This window comes from Gracilinanus agilis, chromosome 2 (genome assembly GCF_016433145.1).
Source record: "Gracilinanus agilis isolate LMUSP501 chromosome 2, AgileGrace, whole genome shotgun sequence".
Lineage (NCBI taxonomy): Eukaryota > Metazoa > Chordata > Mammalia > Didelphimorphia > Didelphidae > Gracilinanus > Gracilinanus agilis.
The window spans coordinates 678,982,160-679,000,751 of NC_058131.1; the positions used below are offsets into that span (position 1 = coordinate 678,982,160).

Genomic DNA, 18,592 nt, shown 5'->3' on the forward strand with positions numbered 1-18,592 from the left:
CTGCAGCCAAAAGACCCTCTAAGCTAGATTACGTTATCCCCAGATCCTGTGATGTGGATTTCCTTTGGAATGGATGACTTTAGGGGGTTAGCACACCTTCTAGGATTTTTACCCTTCGCTAGACCCTGAGAAAATGTTATAAGGACTTCACTGGGACCAGAATGTGTCTCATAGCATAGAGAAGAAATTTTCATAGAGAAAATTCTGCATCTGCCTTTAGATATCTATAGAAAGGGCTAGATATTAAGGACTTGGGGAGGCAAGGAGAAGTCCAGTTTCATTTGGGGCCAGATAAAAACACACCGTGCTATGAAAATGTCATTTTCAAAATGCATGACAATTTGGGAGATTATGAGAGTGACAAGTGCTTGGAAAGAGTACTGTGGAGTGCTTGCATCCATTTCAGTGATTTCAGCGACATCGAATCCCAGGCACTATTGGGGTTGGAAGGATGGAGGAGGATGCTTCATTAAGAAGGAAAATTATAAGCCAACAAAAAAGACCCTTTGGGGATTTTAACAGATTATTTCAGATTTTAATGTGGCTCAGATATAGTTGGTATCCTAGAATTATTCTGATGCTGAGAAAGACTTTTAACTCCCAGCCAATCTGAACTTCTGTGGAAGGCCTGAAAGCAGAAAGCTTTCTTCAAGTGAGCTCTAAAATCTGTATTCAGCTTTATTAAACTAGAAAAATAAGTGGATCAGTAACAAAACTACTCGTAGAAAGTCATAAAAGTAACAGTTGAAACCAACTCTCTTGTATTGAATGGGACAGATCTGAGAGCAGACGAAATTAAAGTAGCCCCTGTCCTGTTTGATCACAGGCACATCGTGTGCTTTGCTGGAATATCCCTCCCTCTGACATGAACAGAAATCTAAGTTAAGTGAGGAAAGGTGGTAAGGGCGGAATGTTAATGAACTATTAAACTCAAAGCTTCCACAATTCTCATTTTAAACTCTTAATATTGTAATGCTTGAGAAATACTAAGGAGGGAGCCATCTCTGAAGTTCTTTTCTTTAAAATCCGTTTGCCTGAAGGTAGTCTTGTGTTATGTAAAATGAGCTTCAGGGCACCTTCCCTTCTCCCCGTGAGAAGGCAAATGGAGGAGGAGCGAGGGCTGTAGTGCATCCCTTCGACATCTCCCACTAGAACAGGGTACACACGCCTTGTTTCCGTCCTTGCCAGTGATCTGAGCTGACCCGTGGCGGAGTCACTGAGTCCTAGCTAAGCCCGAGGGTTTGGGGTGATGTTGATATCTGTCGGTTACTATGACTTCTTTTTTTTCCCCCTTCAATTGCATCATACCCTTAAAAATGGTGGTAAGTGAGCGATCTGCATGCTTTGGAGTTTGTTTACTCTCCGCTTCAGTCTATACGATGCACAGTTCATGGTGTTAACACTTTTCTTCAAGTTTACTTCATTCACGTTCACAACTAATTTGGGTTTCAGTTTGCTGTTTAATCTTTATTTTCTTTTGATTTCTGTCCCTTGCCCTCCCCTGATTTCTGTTCTCTTCCTCCTCCCCTGACTTTCTCCTTGGGGTCGAGTCCCTTTTTTGTCCGTACTGTACTGTGGGTGTGTTGGCTACGTTAGTGGTTAGTGGTTCAGAGCAGTGGGTAGAAATGCCAAATGCCACGCATTTTCCCTTTGTTCTTTTGAACCTCTAGAGAAGAATGTGCCCGTGAGCCTTGGGGGAGGCAGGGGAGGAGCTCCGCAGGCTTAGACTAGAGTGAATAACAAGTGCTCCCACTCACAGGCATGGCCCCCACACTGCTTCCTCATCGCTAAACACCTACCTCCATGCAGCCCTTTGCACGTTAGAAGCCTGTTCAGCTGCAGAATGGCGTCATTAAACCGAGACCCAGAATCACGCTTGGCCATGTGGAGGGAAGCTCTCGGGGCAGGGAGCGCCTGAGTCTCAGGCTGGCCGTCTCCAAAGCTTAGCCAGACAGACCACCTTGTTTTTTGGCTTTGTTTTCTCTGGAGTTGGGTAGCCAGGCTGCTGCTATTCTTCCCCCTCAGATCTGGTGCTAGAATTGGGGGTTTTCTGGCCCTGCTGGAGCCTTCACTAAAACTCTCCATTGGCCGGTGTCTTGTTCTCCTCTCCCACGTAGAGCAGGGCTCAGTGTCCAGCCTGGAGCTCGCTGGGCTTGGAACATGACGGCGGGAACGGGCAGGTGTTCGTGAGGGGAGGATTCAGTCTGTGCTTTCTGTCTCAGTACTTACTGTGTCTCTGTCCCCACCGCATATACAGCCCGTGGATGTCTTGGTCGTCCTAGTTTTTCTCTGTACCCATTTTTGGATAGTGAGTGTAACGTTGCTAGTGATGGACTCCTGTGGACACCGGGGTGTCGCTAGCCTCTTGTTTGGCTGCTGAGTGGTTGGTCTGTGGTCGGTCCTTTATTTTTTGAAATATTTTTTTGCTCCGGTCACTGTGTGTGCTGGCGGTAGCTTTGCCTCTTCGTTGCCTCGAAGGTACAGGTGGAGCAATGTCTCCTTCCCACAGACATTCCTCCTGGTGTGTGCTCATGCAGATGCCTACACTGAGACCGTGATTTCCATACCTGCTTCATGTGCACCGAGCCCCTTGTGGAATCCTGCTGAGAGTTTGACTTGAGTGAAGCCAAATGGTTCTGTTTCATTGAATCCTTCTGATTTGACATAGGTGTCCAATGGCAGATCCAATAGAAAAGCTCTGATGAACGTTCCCTCCCCTTCATGCTTTTCTTAATCTCCTGGCTTAGAAAGCTACTTGGACTCCCTTAGTTGGAGCAGGAAAAGAAAAACGCCCTAAATAGTAATTATCAAATGCTAATTGGATCTCGTAAATTTGTAAGACGAAGGCCAAACTCTAAAACAAGCCTAACTTTAAGATCCAGTGTGGCTTCTAATGCCGGTTTGGCCAGGATGCGGGCAGAGCGTAGGTTCTCCTCGTGGCGTGCCCTTTCCACGGTGGGTGGTGGGGGCGGGACGCTGCCCTTGGACTTCTTAAGGAGCGCGTTCCCCACAGCTCGCCACGGGCAGCCTTTGTTCTCCAATGCCATGCTTGGCCCTTGTGGCTTCCTAGTCCACCACCTCACTTATCTCCACTTTAACGATGCCCAAACATCAAGGAAAAAAAGAACTATTCCTTGGGGGAGGCCAAGATTAAGTTTGTAACCATCGAGAACCTGTGAGTCCCTCCACATTGGAAGACTGGCTCCAGACTGCAATCATTTCAAGAAAACATACAGCAGGATTTTACAACTGAAATGTTGGTTTGTCTTCTCATCTATTTAAGAGTGAACCACTGGAACTTGGGGACAAGATGAGTATGACGATATTGCAGCTATCTGTCCACTACAGTTGCAGTTTTTCATGACAAGCATTCCAAGTGTTAACTAAAACCATTGAAACAACATACCTGCCATTAAAAACTTGAAACCAGAAAAATAACTCCATGAGTCTTTTGCACTACCAAGTGGAATGGCCTTTTTATAAATGCTATGGATAGACAAGTTTGCCAGTTGCAATTTTTGGTCCAGGAAAATTTTGTACCGAATCTAACGGCACACTCTCTCTCTCTCTTCTTCCCCTCTCTTTCAATGAAATTTGAACCGAAATACCTACTATAGATGATGAGCCAGCTGGACCCATGTAAGTACCTTCTCTAGTGCTTGCCTTAGTCATTTATCTGATAGAATGAAATTGAATTCTTTTGAATTTGCAGTGAAATAAAGTAGGATGAGTTGGAATAGCAAGGGTAAACAAGAAGAGGGAAGATGATGAATGAAAGTGAATGTTGGAGTGTGTAGCTCTTAGATTAAACGCTGGCCAGAGGGATGATCTTTTGATTCTCAGGATATGCAATACGGTTAATTTCTCTAAAAGGTATTTTAGCATACACAAGTCTCATTTTAGGTAAAACTGACATAAAACAAAATTTCAAACTGATAACATAAAAAACCATTTTGTGACTGAGTCTCTTTCAGCTTTAAAATGAAGGAATGCTTCTGAATCTCTAAGGATTCTTCTTCTAGCTCTAAAATTTTAGGATTTGGATTCTTAGACTAGAATAAATAATGGGAAGGACTGTTAGTGAATTTTGATAATACAGCTCAATTGACTTGCCACTTACAGACCTCAGGGAGGAAGGATGGTGCAATTGTGAATTCAAGGGATGTTTTATGGCGAGAGGATGGAGTAGCTGGGAGGTAGAGGAGGGGAAAAGGTAGGCAGGAGATTCCCAATTAAGTAAAAGTAAGTGTAATGAAGTCCACTTAGCTCCTCTCCCCACTCTTTACCCCTAAAGGGTTTTTAATTAAGTGTATAAAATTGCATGTAAGGAACACATGTAAAATTTTGCAATTAGAAAAAAAATCAGATTCTCGAATTTGAATTAATTGACAATACAGCAAAGTGAAAGATGGCTGTATGCTGTCTTGGGAGTCAAAAGTTCTGCTAAATGAAATACAGTAGCTCACAGAAAACATTTTTATTTAGTCGTGTGCAGTAAAACTTCTTACTACACCAGGGATGGCAGCAAGTGAAAGGTTCCCTGTATTTCCATGTGTTTAAAATTTTCAAAAATTTCTATTGATTTTGAATTTAACTCTTATGATGCAATTTTTCCTCCAAAGGAAAACCAACTCCACCAACAATCACAAAGATAAAAACTTGCGCCAGAGAAACACAAATTAAGTACTGCTTACGATGTAAGTATGGCCTTCTTCAGACATTTGCAGAGTCACATTCAAATGAACTAGACATGTGTTGAGCTCTATTTTCAAAGTTCTGCTCCTTTGGTAGACGGTGGGGACGCATAGTTGAAAGGGTCCTCGGATTGCAGACTGTGTTCTTTGAGTATCGCTCAGTGACTGAGAAGGAACACTTTGCAGCCGAGTTGTCTGAATCCCATAATTGCATGCATCATTCCAGTTAACGTTTTGAAGTGTTACACAGTCAACATCTTGCAGCGCTATTTTCACTTATCACAGATTGAAAATGGCCAAACCACAGTGACACTCAGGCTGGACTGTTCTTGGAGGCCACCAACTCGCGCTCTGTCCACTAAGTCCTCTGTAAGGGCACGGCTTCTGGATAAGCAGACGTGCCAAATTCTCTCTCCTTTGGCACATGGAGATCAGAATTTCACACCACATCCCTGAGCATGTTGTTTGGCCCGAGTTTTGTGGAATGTTCACTCTGCCCTGCCTCCCGAGGTGCTCGTCACTAGAGCAGTCTCCTTTTAAAATGTCCAATCCTTTGTTTCTTCACAGAGCTTTAGTTTCCTGAGACTGGTGGCAACATGACCTGCTAAATTTTATGCCTGGACCTCTTTGGTTCTCTAACTCCAGCTGTATTTGATTTTTTTTTTCTTTTTCCTCTCCTGATTTTTCAAGTGAGCAACAATATGACGACTGTCTAAAGCATGCCTTATTTAGCCTCTCTCATAAGGAAGACCTAGCCAGAAACATTTTAAACAATGCTTCAGTGTAGAAGGTGTAAACTATTTGGGGCTTGATGTGCTGTGAATGTTGCATTTTTTTCCTTTGTGAAAATATTTAAATAGAAGTAAAAAAGGTCCTCTGAGGATCGCTCATGCATGCGCCATCTTTTACTTGATGCAGCTATTACATTGGCAAAAGCTCTAAATCGCACTGCTGCCATCTAGTGATACATTTTTGTAAAGTACAGCAAAACCTAAAAATATATACAGTATATATATATAAATATATATTATATATATTTATATTTTTGGGGGTGGGGAAAATCAAAACACAGTAAATGCTTGATTCCTTTTTAAGCTGCTGAAATTCATTCCTTATTGTATGTTGTCAGGTGAGAGAATTATGCTGTTCTGGTACTTAAAAGAGGAGTAATATAAACTGAAATTTATAATCTTAAGGGCTTAACCTAAGACTTTAATGAGATGCTAGGACAGTCTAATGAGCAGTTATGATGAGTAAACACATCAGAAAGTATATATGTGTGTGTATATGTGTATATATGCATATACATACATACACATTATATATATGAATGATTGCTTTTTAAGTGATTTTTGTTGTTAAAATCATGTAAATTCTTAAATCTTTTTGCACTGATATGTTGAACCATATTCTTTGTACATTTAATTCAGGCAGACTTTTATAATTTCCTTTTTTGTTTTCAGTGGTCTTAAAAGTGTTATAAGCATGGTAATATTCTATGCAACTAATTATTATACTTTTCAGTTTGACACTGTAATTTCTTATGTTGATTTAACAGTTGATTGTAGAATTACAACCTGACAAGGTTCTCATTCGGTGCAGAACTGTCGATGCATGAACTTGTGTTCTGTGTATTTGTTGAAGTGCAATGATGTATAAAAAAGTGGATTCACAAGTTTTTAAAAATAAAACACTGATAAAAGAAAAAAGATGCTTTGAAATAACAATCTTTATTCTACTAACTTTGGGGGAAAGTATTTTATCAATAAGTCGGCTATTTATTTATGCACAGAACATTAATTTCCCAACCGTATCAGCTTTTTTAGTTCCTTCTCTACATCTTCAACGAATGCTGGGAAATTCTGGTCCATAAGGCACAACTTCAGGAAGGGACCTAACTCTTCAGCATTCCATGCAGCTTGCTTATAAGCAAGTGGTAGTTCTGCCGATGTCATGACAGACTGCAAAGACAGACAGGACAAGGCAAGTTTACTGAGCAATGAAATGAAAGAGTCAGTGTGAATCCTGCAGAAGACATGCCTTTCTTACCTGCATGGTTCTCTGACAGAAAAAGGAAGTCTTCTACTTGAAGCTTCACATAGACATTTTGTGGAATGCACATCATAAAAGTATTCCTACTAATGAATCAAATGCTTTGCCTAGTACAGGCTGCAGGGAATTCTGAAGTTCCTGGGCCACATTGAGAGGCTGAAGGATGACATGCAACCATATATAGTCAGGAGCTTCAGGGTGAACCATGACTTTGCTATTTGCTCTACTGGCTGTGTGACCTTGACCCTAGCTCTTGACTTCCCTGGCCTCAGTTTTCTCACCTGTATGAAAAAGGCTTAATAAGGGAAGAACCTTAGAAATGATCAAATCACTTAGTCCAGTGTTGTGGTTCTTGGACATTTTAGATCTCAACACTTCTAGGCAATTTGGAGTTTAAATGCCATAAAAGATATACACAACTGTAAAATTAGTCCGTTCCACTCTAATGCTTATTGTGAAAACTTTTTAATTTGTTCCAATGTGATTGCTATATTGGGGAACAAGTTCAGCATCATGTGAATTCTGTGTTTGCTTATGAGCTTTTTCATCAATGAGAAACAGCAAGAGAACCCAGAAAACTGCACCAATTTTATCAATGAGCATCAGGTCTTTTTCAAGGCAAAGTGGCATATTTGTGGTGTATCTTTTGGTGCAGAAGGAGGTGTGGGCTGAGAAGGGCTGCTCTGAGCCTGCCCCTTACCCTGACTTCCATCATGGCGAAGGCCCCCAACATAGCCCTGGAAATTTCTGCTCTTCATTGTCACCCTCTTTCCAGCAAGGACTTGACTTTGCCAAGCTGGGCGCCTGAGAGCCGGGGTGCCACAGCCACTGCCCATCGTAGCACTTGTGTATTTCTTAACCAGTTACATTATCTAAATCTGTGCTACTGGTTTTATTCAGGTCTTCTCTCTTTTTTTTTTTAGTGTTATGACAATGTTTTTGAGTTCCTCTGTGGTTTTTAGGAACACATCCCTCACATTCTACCAGAAGTGACTGTACTTCAAATAAATAATCAATCTGAATGGATCGTATCATCTCAGCACAATTTCCTGGTACATTTAGAAAATCTAAAGTAGTTTTAGATTAAACCTGGGCAGTTCTTAATCCTTCTTGTTTTTATAACTGGCAATGTGGTGAAGCCAATGATTGCCTTCTTCAGAAGAATGTTTTTAAAGTCATCAGATAAAACATGAGCCATTTTACAAAAGAAACCTTTTAGACTAGAATCTGGTTATGAGAATCTTTTTCAAGTTCTTAGCCCCTAGGGGTAAGCATTTTTTAATCTCACATCCTCCTCCTCCCCCTCCCCCCCATGTTTATGAAAATCCTCAGTAAAGAATTCAGTAAAAACAAAACCCTTGCTTTTGCAAAATGCAGGAGGACATTTTACTAAAGAATGCTGTCATCTGCTTATGCAGTTTGCTTGATAAAGTAGATGGAAGGTCTGTCGGGCTTGCAAATAACCTTGGACACCAAGTCCCCAAACCCCTAAATCTCAACTTTTTCTTTAAAAATTAGGACAATAAAACCTTTAGTGTCTGCCTCTGCCTCACATGATGGCTTTTTTTTTTTAAAAACAAACTTGAAAGCACCACATATCAATTCTTATTACTTTGATGTATTAGCGCTTGATACTTGTCACAAAGTTGATGTTTTGACAGCTTTTTTTTTTTTGAGAAGAGAATAACGATCTGGTAGTACAAAGGAGAAATGACTGGCGGAATCTAGTGATGGCTAAAAGGACAGGAAGGGCTCCAATTTGTTGGAGAGCTATTCTAGAGAGGATTTCTAGGAAAAAAAAACTGGATGTAGTGAGACTGGAGAAGGTGTGGCAAAGTTGTCTACATGGCCAGGGATATTGGTCTAATGAATCGTGGCTTCCTCAGAGTTGAGGAGAGAGCATTTGGGGCTAGGGAAGCCTTGAGCTAGAGTAAGTGAAATGCTTTGATTATGAGGGTCTAGAGAGATGAAGAAAATGTTCTTGAATTACAGTGAGAAAGAAAAGATAAAATGACAGTGGAGGGGCAGTTAGGTGACTCAGTAGACAGAAAGCCAAGCCTAGAGGCAGGAGGTCCTGGGTTCAAATATGAATTCAGGCACTTCCTAGCTGTGTGACCCTGGGCAAGTCACTTAACTCCCATTGCCTAGCTCTTACCACTCTTCTGCTTTGGAAATGATACTAAGGCAGAAGGTAAGGAGTTTTTTGTTTTGTTTTTTGTGACTTTGGTGAAGATGTGATGCTTGTAATTAGGCTTAGATTTCAATGCCTAAATTCCATGAAAGGAATTCATTCATAAATAAGGGTAACCAGTCTGACAGAGGCTAGTACATACCTAGGGCCAGAAGTGGGGGAAAATCTTCCTTTCTTGACCAAAAGGATTGTATTAATTTTTGGTTGGAATTCCTCAGATAATCCACATGTACACAAAAAAAGGTTGTTCTGGGACAGGATGGATCAATTTATTTGACAGTCAAAGTCAAGAGTTTCCAAAATAATTCAAGAAGCCCACGTTTAGGACCAGGACCTCTAGACCTTGGCAAACCTCCGCATCATCTGAGGAATCTGCATTTTGGTACCTTTATTGTGTCTCCTTTCCATCCTCTGTGTACCCCGAGGGGAGTAACATCAGGGCACTATTTGGGGAAGCCCTAAGGGTGTACTGGGCAGGGGGCAGGAGAGCCCTGGATCGCAGAAGCAAAGGAGATCAGATCCTTCTTCCTGTGGAGCTTCAGCTTATACACAGCCCAGTGGTGGAGAAGTCATTTCTGAACTGGCCCTTCTTGGAGGCGGCTACAATGGCCAGGCAGGCCTAGGGGTCGTGTAAGGCTCCTGATCACTTCCCCACCTCCTCCCAGGCTGAGCCTGGCCTACCTCAGAGCTGCCACACAGGGACTTGCCCATGGCAAGATGGAAAATATTGGTAGAATGAATGAATATGGCATAAAGAATGAATGAAATGCCTTTGATGGAATGAATTTTCTGGAGGTACATTGAGTACATTCACTGGAGGTACATTCAGGCAGGGGTCATCCAAGCTCTGCCTATCCGGGGGACAGTCTCTAATCTCTGCTTTGTTCAACCCCACAATTTTGGCTAGATACTGGAGTGCTTTGAAAGTGAAAGCCGTTACTGTTCTAAATGTTCAAAAAGCTCAGGTCTGAGTCCATCAGCCTACAATCTAGAAATTCTCTCAAGTGAAAAACAAAACTACAAGGAGGAAAAAAAGCATACCAAAGCAGCATTTCAGGTGGGCCTCTCTTGTGAAAGCAGGTCTGTTGCATCAAGACTGAATTCTCTCACTTTTCCCGCCTCTTTTTCCATACTGAGCTGGTGAGAATGAAGGCCACTTAGCAATGAAGACTCCCTCAAATATGAAAACTGTAGCTGAGCTGCCTCTGCCCCCAATTTGGTTTTCAATGTTTCTCTGAAATAGCTCAAAATTTCATATATCAAAATTAAACCGAGGCTGTTCCCCTCAGTCACCTGGGAAGTGGTGGCTGATTATTGCACGCATTAAAAAGGCTTCTGGCCTTTGCTATCAAAACCACTTTTCCTATTTTTACTTACTTGTGAAAACAATTCTCCTTTATCGTGTACTATCTTGTCTAATCTTGCACCAAGGATTAAAAAAGACAGTCCCTTAATTCTCTTCTACCTTTGATTTTCAAGCCTCCCTCATCATGATTGTAGGTTCACTTTTTGTGTGTTATTATATAGGAAGCTCAAAAGTGAAATATAAGAGTCACAGCTTTTACAGAAAAAAAAATACTAAACCATGTCAAATACTGATCACAGAAGTTGGCTCTACCTGTGCAAGTTGTACCATTGTTATCCTTCCATTTGGAAAGGTGTGGGAAGATGCATGACGCTGTTTTACATTCAGATGTAACTGGAATAAAACAGAATATACATTTTAAAAAATGAAATGTGAAGAGGGATAGAAGATTCTCAAAATGCTACCATTTTTTAATTTGAACATCTCAGAAAAAATGCAACTGTTCAAAATAATTTAAAGTAACATATAGCAAAATGTATGTGGAATCTACTACTATTAATAATTATAGTAAGACCCATTTATTAACATCAGACAGCATGGATTTCTGTTGACCTGAGCTAGTTTCACATTTGCAAACCCTTTTTAAGTGCCAGCAGTTTGTATCAAAGAAGCATGATCTATATTTTGTATTCACCAAGTTCTGACAGACTGACAGTCACTCCCCATCTGGGAGTATCTACAGGCAATTTCTGAGTCACAGACTCCAAAGAACAGGGAGTGGAATTACTGGAAACATGGCTGAGATGGTCCTTTGATGACTGGTTGGTAGAAGTTAACATATTTTGCTTGGGGTTACAGTTACTTTTGCCCTAGGGCCCCTTGTAGTTTTAGATGACAGTACAATTCATACACATGTTTTTTACAAATCAGTTTCCTTTTGCAATACTGCTTTAATTTCTGACCCAACGAGTCTCGGCTTGTATCTCGAGATCAGGGAAAGAGGAGGAGGAATGTATGATCCCTGTGGTCTTTTGACTTTCCTACCATCTTAAAATGAATTGTTGCACGCAGACGTTGGCCTCATTGATAAAAACTCCCTGCTGCATCCATGCTGACTGCATCTCAGGTTTAACTTAAAATTGTCTTTTGTTCTTGGTGGTCAAACTCCTTCAGGAAGTTTATTATACTGGCCACCTCCACTTTCTTTTTTATATTTCCCTAAATCCTTTGTAGTCTAGCTTCCCAGATCTCTTCCCTGTTTCACTGCTAAGTTTCTTGGGGAAAAAAACAAATTGGCCAACCCCTCGAGCTCCTTGCCTGCACCCCCTTCTGTCTTCACACTCTTGTTCTCATGCGTCCCCCCAGAGCCGTGTCCTGACCCAGTTATCAGGGGGTATCACAGCTTCCCCGTGCTCTGCCCGTCCGTTTCAGAAGCACCCCCTGCTCTCTCTGCTTCTTTTCCTGACTCCTTAGTGAGCATTTCCACAATTTTCTGACCTGGAAATGTCATTCCTACCATGGCTTCAACTCCCATTTCACTAGACTCCTGCACGGCACCTCTCGTCAACCAGACCCAAACCAAACTCGGGAGCTCGTCCCTGCACCTCTTCCTCCTGACTTCCCTTGAAGTTCCCGGCCACTGAGGCACTGCTCACATGCAGATAAAAGGCTCCAGGAAGGCCCTCCGTTCCCCACTCTCAGACCTCCCTTCTCCTTTCCAGGTTCTTGGGATTCTGTCTCTGCATCATTTCCCAGCTTTTTCCACAAGCCCTACCCTAGTGCAGGCCTTTGTCCTGTCCTCCCCATACCCCCTGCTGTCAGAATCCCATTTCTCCCTTTCCTAGGAAGCTGCCCTCAGGGCCCAGACTGTACCCATGTCCCCGGCTGCTGTCCACATAAGATTCCCCCAGGAGAGCCAGGCATGAAGCTCAGTCACAAGGAATCTCCCCAGTGGCTCCCTGAGGCTTGCTTTTGAGCGCTGGAGGAATTTGCTGATTAGGGAAGGTGAGCTTTGAGCTTTCTCCCTTCTGCCCAGCTCCCCCTTGATGAAGGAGCTCGAGGCACCACACATCCACACCAGGGGCTGAAGGCGGAAAAAGTCCATCCTTTCCTCGTCCGTGAGCCGCCGTCCAGTGGCACCCCGCTCAGCAGCAGTGGGTCCCTCCCAAAGCAGCGCCGGCTCACACGGGCCCTGGGGCTTTTGTGGCTGGAGAAGAGAGCGGTGCGTCCGTCACGGACATCGTGCCCTGCGGCCAGTGTGGTGACAAGCGCCTGGGAATGGGAAAGAGACTCAAAGGCTGCATTCGGAGGTCAGCGGCCTCGGTCACTACTGTTGGACCTGAAGTGGGCCAGTTCTTCTTTTGGACTCTGGCTTTATCTTTGGCAGTGTTTTCCCTGGTGTTCCTTCACTAAAGACCCGAGTCCCCTGGCTAAGTGCGAAGGGCCGGCATGCTGGTAGGAACCCCCACTTCCAGGATAGCCCCCCGATCACCCTCGGCTCTCGAAAGCAGAGCAGCCGTCCCTCCGGGGATGGTGGTTTCTTTGCTACGTTAGATGAACTCCAGACCCCTTTTTGAACCTGAGAATCTGCTGCTTTATTCTCTGTACCCTCTAGAGCATGTGGACGTGGAATGGAAAGAGCCTGGCCCTGGGGATGGGGGGCCTTGCACTTACTCCGCGCTGCCGATGCCGCAGGCCCGGCTCCTCGCCGTCCTGCCCTTGGCCCTCGGGGGCGATGAGCAGGCTGGGGCCCAGCTCCAGCTCCTGGCCCAGCTCATCGGGAACGTAGATCGTTATGTACTGCTCCAGCTTCTGGACGCAGGTGAAGCAGTTTTCCAGGGCCTGCTCTTCGGAGTTGCCCCCAAACTTCACCCGGAACATCCGACTCTTCTCCTTTAGAGGAAAGAAAGAGAAAAGGAAGCACTGAGAGTCTGTCTTCTCACCAGATTGGAATGGCGCGGGGAAGCCAGGAAGCAGCGGGAGGGCCATCCCGAGGTCAGGGCCCCGAGAGGCCACGGAGGCCTTCCTCGGAGTGTGGAGTCGCATCGCTGGCTTCCAAGGCCAGGAAGTAGGGTGGCTGCTCGTAAGCCCTGCTCTGCGCCTGCACCGTATGTGCTGTGAGGGATACAGAGACCAAAGTGGAAGCACCCGGCATGCCCAGAACGTGCGACTGGACTATTCGAGGACGCTGGCTTAAAGGCAGCTTCGGTCCCTCAGAACCGCCTCAGCGGAGGCCTTTGGACTTCTGTGTGGGAAAGCACGTCCAGGCAACCATGAAGGGGGCCAGGAAGAGGCAGGGCCGGCCAGTCTGGACTGTGGCATGCACAGTGGGGAGGAAGGGGGGAGCGAGGAGGCCGCTGGCTGCCTCTCAGGCTCTGGGGCCCCCTGGGACTGCAGCCGGGTCGCGGGAGAGTCCTCGTGGAGGAGCGCCGCGCCATGGAAAGCTCAAGCAGACGGAGCAGGGACGGGCGGGTTGGATGTAAAGTGTGATGTGAGGGAATGACGGAGAGAGGCGGGTTTGGAGGTACAGAGGAGTCGTTTTACGCTCTGCTTACCAAGACGGGCAAAACTACAGTCTTGTGTTAACGAAGCCAGCATCAAACAAGCTTTATTTGTGTCTTGCAAAGAGGAAAATAAAGCTAATAATCTAGCTGAGCCTCTGAATAAGGCCAGACAATCCCTGAGCCTGTGACTGGGCAAACGCAGTGAGAGCACTTAGGAAAGGAGCAGAGAAGAGAGGCAGAGGTTGAAAACAAGGGCCGAAATGGCCATCTGGGGGGACTCTTTCCTGGCAGAGGGATGAGGGCTTCTCAGAGGACACCAACAGTTGGCTCAGAAGTTCTCTCTCAAAGCAGAGCAGCCGTGACTGCACAGTGTCAAGGGGTTCTGATTTTCAACTTGCTACCCAATATCCCTGTTGGTTCTGCTTGCACCCGCCAAGTATGGGGAGCCCCAGTGTCGAAGCGCCTCAGAACCCAAAGTCTAAGAACTGCGTGAGACAACTGAAAGATGTGGGCCTAGCGGTTCTCTGACCTAGCCTCCTACTCAGGGTGCCATGTTGATTCTCTTCTGTAAATGTGTCCAGAATACCAGTGTTCTACTTCCACTGCTTACAGCGAACCCCACTAAATCACATTTAAGCTGTTTTTTATTTTTGATGTAAGCCCATCTGGCAAGGCCATGTCTTCAACTGATGGAAAGCATTTAGCTCATTGATGCACCTAATAAATGAGGAAGGCATCGAGGTTGGAGGAATACATCTGTACTATGGGAAATTTTAGACTTGGGAAGATCAATCTAGAACTGAGTGGCTCTAAGGAAAATAACTTTCATTTAAAAGATATTTAATATTCCCACAATATTTCTTTTGGTGTTTCCTACTCTGATTCTGCCTTGTTAGAGCCAAACCAATTAGAACTAGTTTTCTATTTATGGAGAATTCGTTCTTTCCCAATTTTGGTCAGAAAAATCTAAAATCCATTCATTCTAAACATAAATTTCCTCGTTTTAGCCATTCTTGTTATGACTGTGCAACATATGATACTTTCCTTGAGACACAAGTATGTTTCTAAAATTTTACTTTAAGTTTAAGGAAAAGTTGAAATTGAAATGGCCATAATTATTACCTTTACGAGGATGGTGAAATTCTTGGCCAAGAGCATACCACTATAGTAGTATTTATTAATCTAAATGTACTTTTTACTTAACTTGACAGCTAGGAATTGGGTAGAGAGAAGCAACAACAAAAAAGGATAATGTAGGATGTCATTTCAGAAGTCTACAGTCTAATGTCTGTGACATTTTTAATAAGTGATTTCTAAAGTGGCTTTCTAGTTTTTGTCATCTAAAGCCAGAAACACTATTTCAAGATGTATAGACCCAAGATAAAGCAGTACATAGGGAACAATTTGAAAATGAGTTACATGCCCATCACTGATCTTATTCTACAAGACCACTTCTGGGATGACACGAATTACAATTGCAAATTTCCCAAAATGTTAACTGAAGAGGGTAAGCTGAAAATCTTAACAATTTAACACTCTAAATGTAAAAGTTTCAAAAAAAAAAACACCAAAAACCTTGTTTTCAATGGGAAAATAAAAAGCTTAAATATGTACACCTACTCCCCAATTTTTATATTCTGTGGTTTGTTTAGAGCAGTGATACCCAAAGTGGGCACTACCGCCCCCTGGTGGGTGCTGCAGAGATCAAGGGAGGCGGTGATGGCCACAGGTGCATGTATCTTTCCTATTAATTGCTATTAAAATTTAAAAAAATTTAATTTCCAGGGGGCGCTAAGTAATATTTTTTTGGAAAGGGGGTGGTAGGCCAAAAAAGTTTGGGAACTGCTGGTTTTAGAGAAAAAACATACTGTAATTTAAGAACTTTTGACTTATACTTGAGGCAGCTAGGTGACATGGTAGATGTAATGCCAGGATCTGAAATCAAGAAGACTCGTTTTCCTGTATCACACACTTAACCCTGGCAAGTACTTTACCCTGTTTGCCTCATGTAAAATTAAGCTGGAGAAGAAAATGGCAAGCCATTCAAGTATCATTGCCAGAAAAATTTCAAATAGTGTCACAAAAAAGTGAACCCAACTGAAAAACAAAAATCCCACCCTGTCGCCATCTGAAATTCCTAAACACAGCTTCCATAGTGAAATAAAAGTACACTCATGAATAGACAGAGTGCTGGGCCTGGAAGTCAGCAAGATCTGAGTTCCAACCCAGCGTCTGACCCCAGACAAGACACTTAACCTCCATTTGCCTCAGTTTCCTCAGCTGTAAAAGGGAGATAATAATAACTCCTAACTCACAGAGTTGTTAAAGATCCAATTAAAAAATATTTGTAAAATGATTAGCATGGTTTCTGGCATACAGTAGATGCTTAATAAATGATTATTTTTTTTTCTTCCTTTTCCCAACATTCACTAAGAATGATGAAACTATATGCTCTGATCTAGTAATTCTACTTGTCTATATCCTTAGGATGAAAATCAAAAAAAGTATGTAAAAACCTGATTTATAGGTTGTGGGTTTTTTTTTTGGTAACATCAAAAAGTAAAAAAAAACAAAACAAACCCAAATCTATAAAACACCATCATGTGTGGTTTGTTGGCATGCCATAATTTATTGAGCTATTTTCCATTGTAATGGAGTATCACCGAGGCATAAACATGGTACAGTTGTATAATACAAAGAAATATAGAAAGACTTGTAAAAAAAAAAACATTCTGTATAGTAACAAAACCAATGTAACCATGATTAGAAGAAAAGCAGAAAAATGGGGAAATTTTACAGCAAATATCTGATAAAAAGCAGTTTCTAAAGAAATCAAGCTAAGAAAAAATGCTCTAAATCACTCTTGCTTTATTTACTGCAATTATGTTTAATTTATGAAATACAAATTAAAACAACTCTGAGGTACCACCTCACACCCATTAGACTGACTATTATGACAAAAGGCAAAATGATAAATGTTGGAGGGCATATAAGAAAACTGGGACACTAATACCCTGTTGGCAGAATTGTAATCTGATCCAACCTTTCTGGAAAGCAATTTGGAAGGGTGCTCAAAGGGCTATAAAACTACATACTCTGATCCAGCAATACTCCTAGCATCAAGGAGATTTTTTCTTTTAAAAGTGAAAAGGAACTAATATATTAAAATATAGCAGCTTTTTGTGGTAGCAAAGATTTGGAAATTGAGGGGACATCCATTAATTGGGGAATGGCTGAACAAGCTATGTATAATATGATTGTAACGAAAAACTATTGGGCTATAAGAAACAATAAGCAGGAGAATTTCAGAAAAACCTGGACTTAGATGAACTGATACAAATGCAGTAAGCAGAATCAAGAGGATGTTGTTCACAGTAAATTGATCAACCACTGTGAGTGGGTTAGCTATTCTCAGCAAGACACTAATCCAAGATAATTCCAAAGGACTCATGAAAAATACCATCTGCTTCCAGAGGAAAAACTGATGAAGACTGAATGCAGATCAAACCATACTGTTTTTCACTTTATTTTTGAGCTACGTGTCTTCTTCAGCATGACGCGTACATAGAAATGTTTTGCATGGTTGTACGTGTGTAACCTATATCAAACTGTTTATCTTAAGGAGCTGGGAGTGAGAGGATCAGGAGTTCAGAATTTGGGGAAACATCCATTGTTTTTGCATATAATTGGGCTAAAATATTTTTAAAATTATATGTAGTGAGGAAACAGAACAGTTAACTGCCAACTATATAAGATGAATAACAACAAAAATTTGTTAATACCCAGATGAAAAATGGGGAACAGCATTGTTATTTCATTCGAGTTTATGTATGTTGCTTTTATCAGAATGTAAATAGTTTGGGTTTATGGTTTTATTTGGAATTTTATTTCTCTTTCACAAGACCATAGATGAGAGCTAAAAGGGACCAGCTAGCTCAGCCCCTTCATTTTATAAATTGAGCTGGAACTGAAGAAAAGGTTACAGGGTGGTCGTTTTTCCCCCTCTCTTCGTATTCACCCTTTTCACTGGTCACACTGTACTAGCTGGGTGTCACGTATCGTGAGATTTTGCCTCCTTCAAAAGCATCAATAGGAGTGAGGGAACAGGCGGTACAGAAAACCCAACAGACATTTTATTCCCTAAGCCCATTGGGGGCTTCTGGTATCAATTCCACTGACCAGAAAGCATCACAAATGTGGAAACCACCAGTGGCAAAGCTAAAAAGATTTCTAAGTAAAGCAATATTAAAATTTCACCTGCACTTAGAATTGAAGAAGCAAGACGTAGAGGTAAGAACAGCTGAAAATAAAACACCTCCACACACCTGGCTAGATCAGGAGGATTTGAGTTGCTCACAGAATAAATGAATCTTGTTTAAAATATATTTCCCACTAAAAAAAAACAATGTCACCTTCATAAAAGACTTGCCCCCGCGCTCCTGAGCCTTCTCCAGCACTAGGAGTCAAAGGACAGTGCGAAGGAGACCAGCGAGCATACTGGGAGGGAATGTCTTGCCCAGAACGCTGGAGAAAAGATGCCAGAGCAGACACCCCTCGGGCGGCCGCTGAGCTGGAGCTCGATGCCTCGGCCAGGGGAGCTTCCCCCCCCCCCATGCCTGCCTTCTGGTTCTGAACCCTAACATGACTGTGCTGAGTTCCTGTAGGTGGGCCTCGAGTTGTGGGCACGACCCACCTCTGCGAGCCGGCGTCTGCTTCCCCTTGACCCGAGGATCCGGCCACTCTCCCCAGGACAAAGGCACATCTGGGAGGGTTTCTGGAGCAGCAGAGGCTGGGGAAGCCAAGAGGCTGAGGATTCCATTTCATCGGGTGGTGGGGGGGTTGGGGG

At 42.9% G+C, this 18,592-nt stretch overlaps 2 protein-coding genes across 2 annotated transcripts in view; one reads left to right on the plus strand and one right to left on the minus strand.

Moving 5' to 3' along the window:
• Positions 1-6,403, plus strand: part of NPTN (neuroplastin) — a 33,243-nt gene extending 26,840 nt beyond the window's left edge. Inside the window, exons 7-9 of the mRNA XM_044660262.1 lie at positions 3,618-3,639; positions 4,623-4,697; positions 5,262-6,403. Of these exons, the coding sequence (XP_044516197.1) occupies positions 3,618-3,639; positions 4,623-4,683 (83 nt within the window). The 3' untranslated portion in view covers positions 4,684-4,697; positions 5,262-6,403. The remainder of the gene's footprint in view (positions 1-3,617; positions 3,640-4,622; positions 4,698-5,261) is intronic.
• A 69-nt stretch (positions 6,404-6,472) lies between these two features.
• REC114 (REC114 meiotic recombination protein) overlaps positions 6,473-18,592 on the minus strand; it is an 80,569-nt gene continuing 68,449 nt past the window's right edge. The window contains 3 exon segments of the mRNA XM_044660263.1: positions 6,473-6,655; positions 10,556-10,636; positions 12,917-13,135. Of these exon segments, the coding sequence (XP_044516198.1) occupies positions 6,473-6,655; positions 10,556-10,636; positions 12,917-13,135 (483 nt within the window).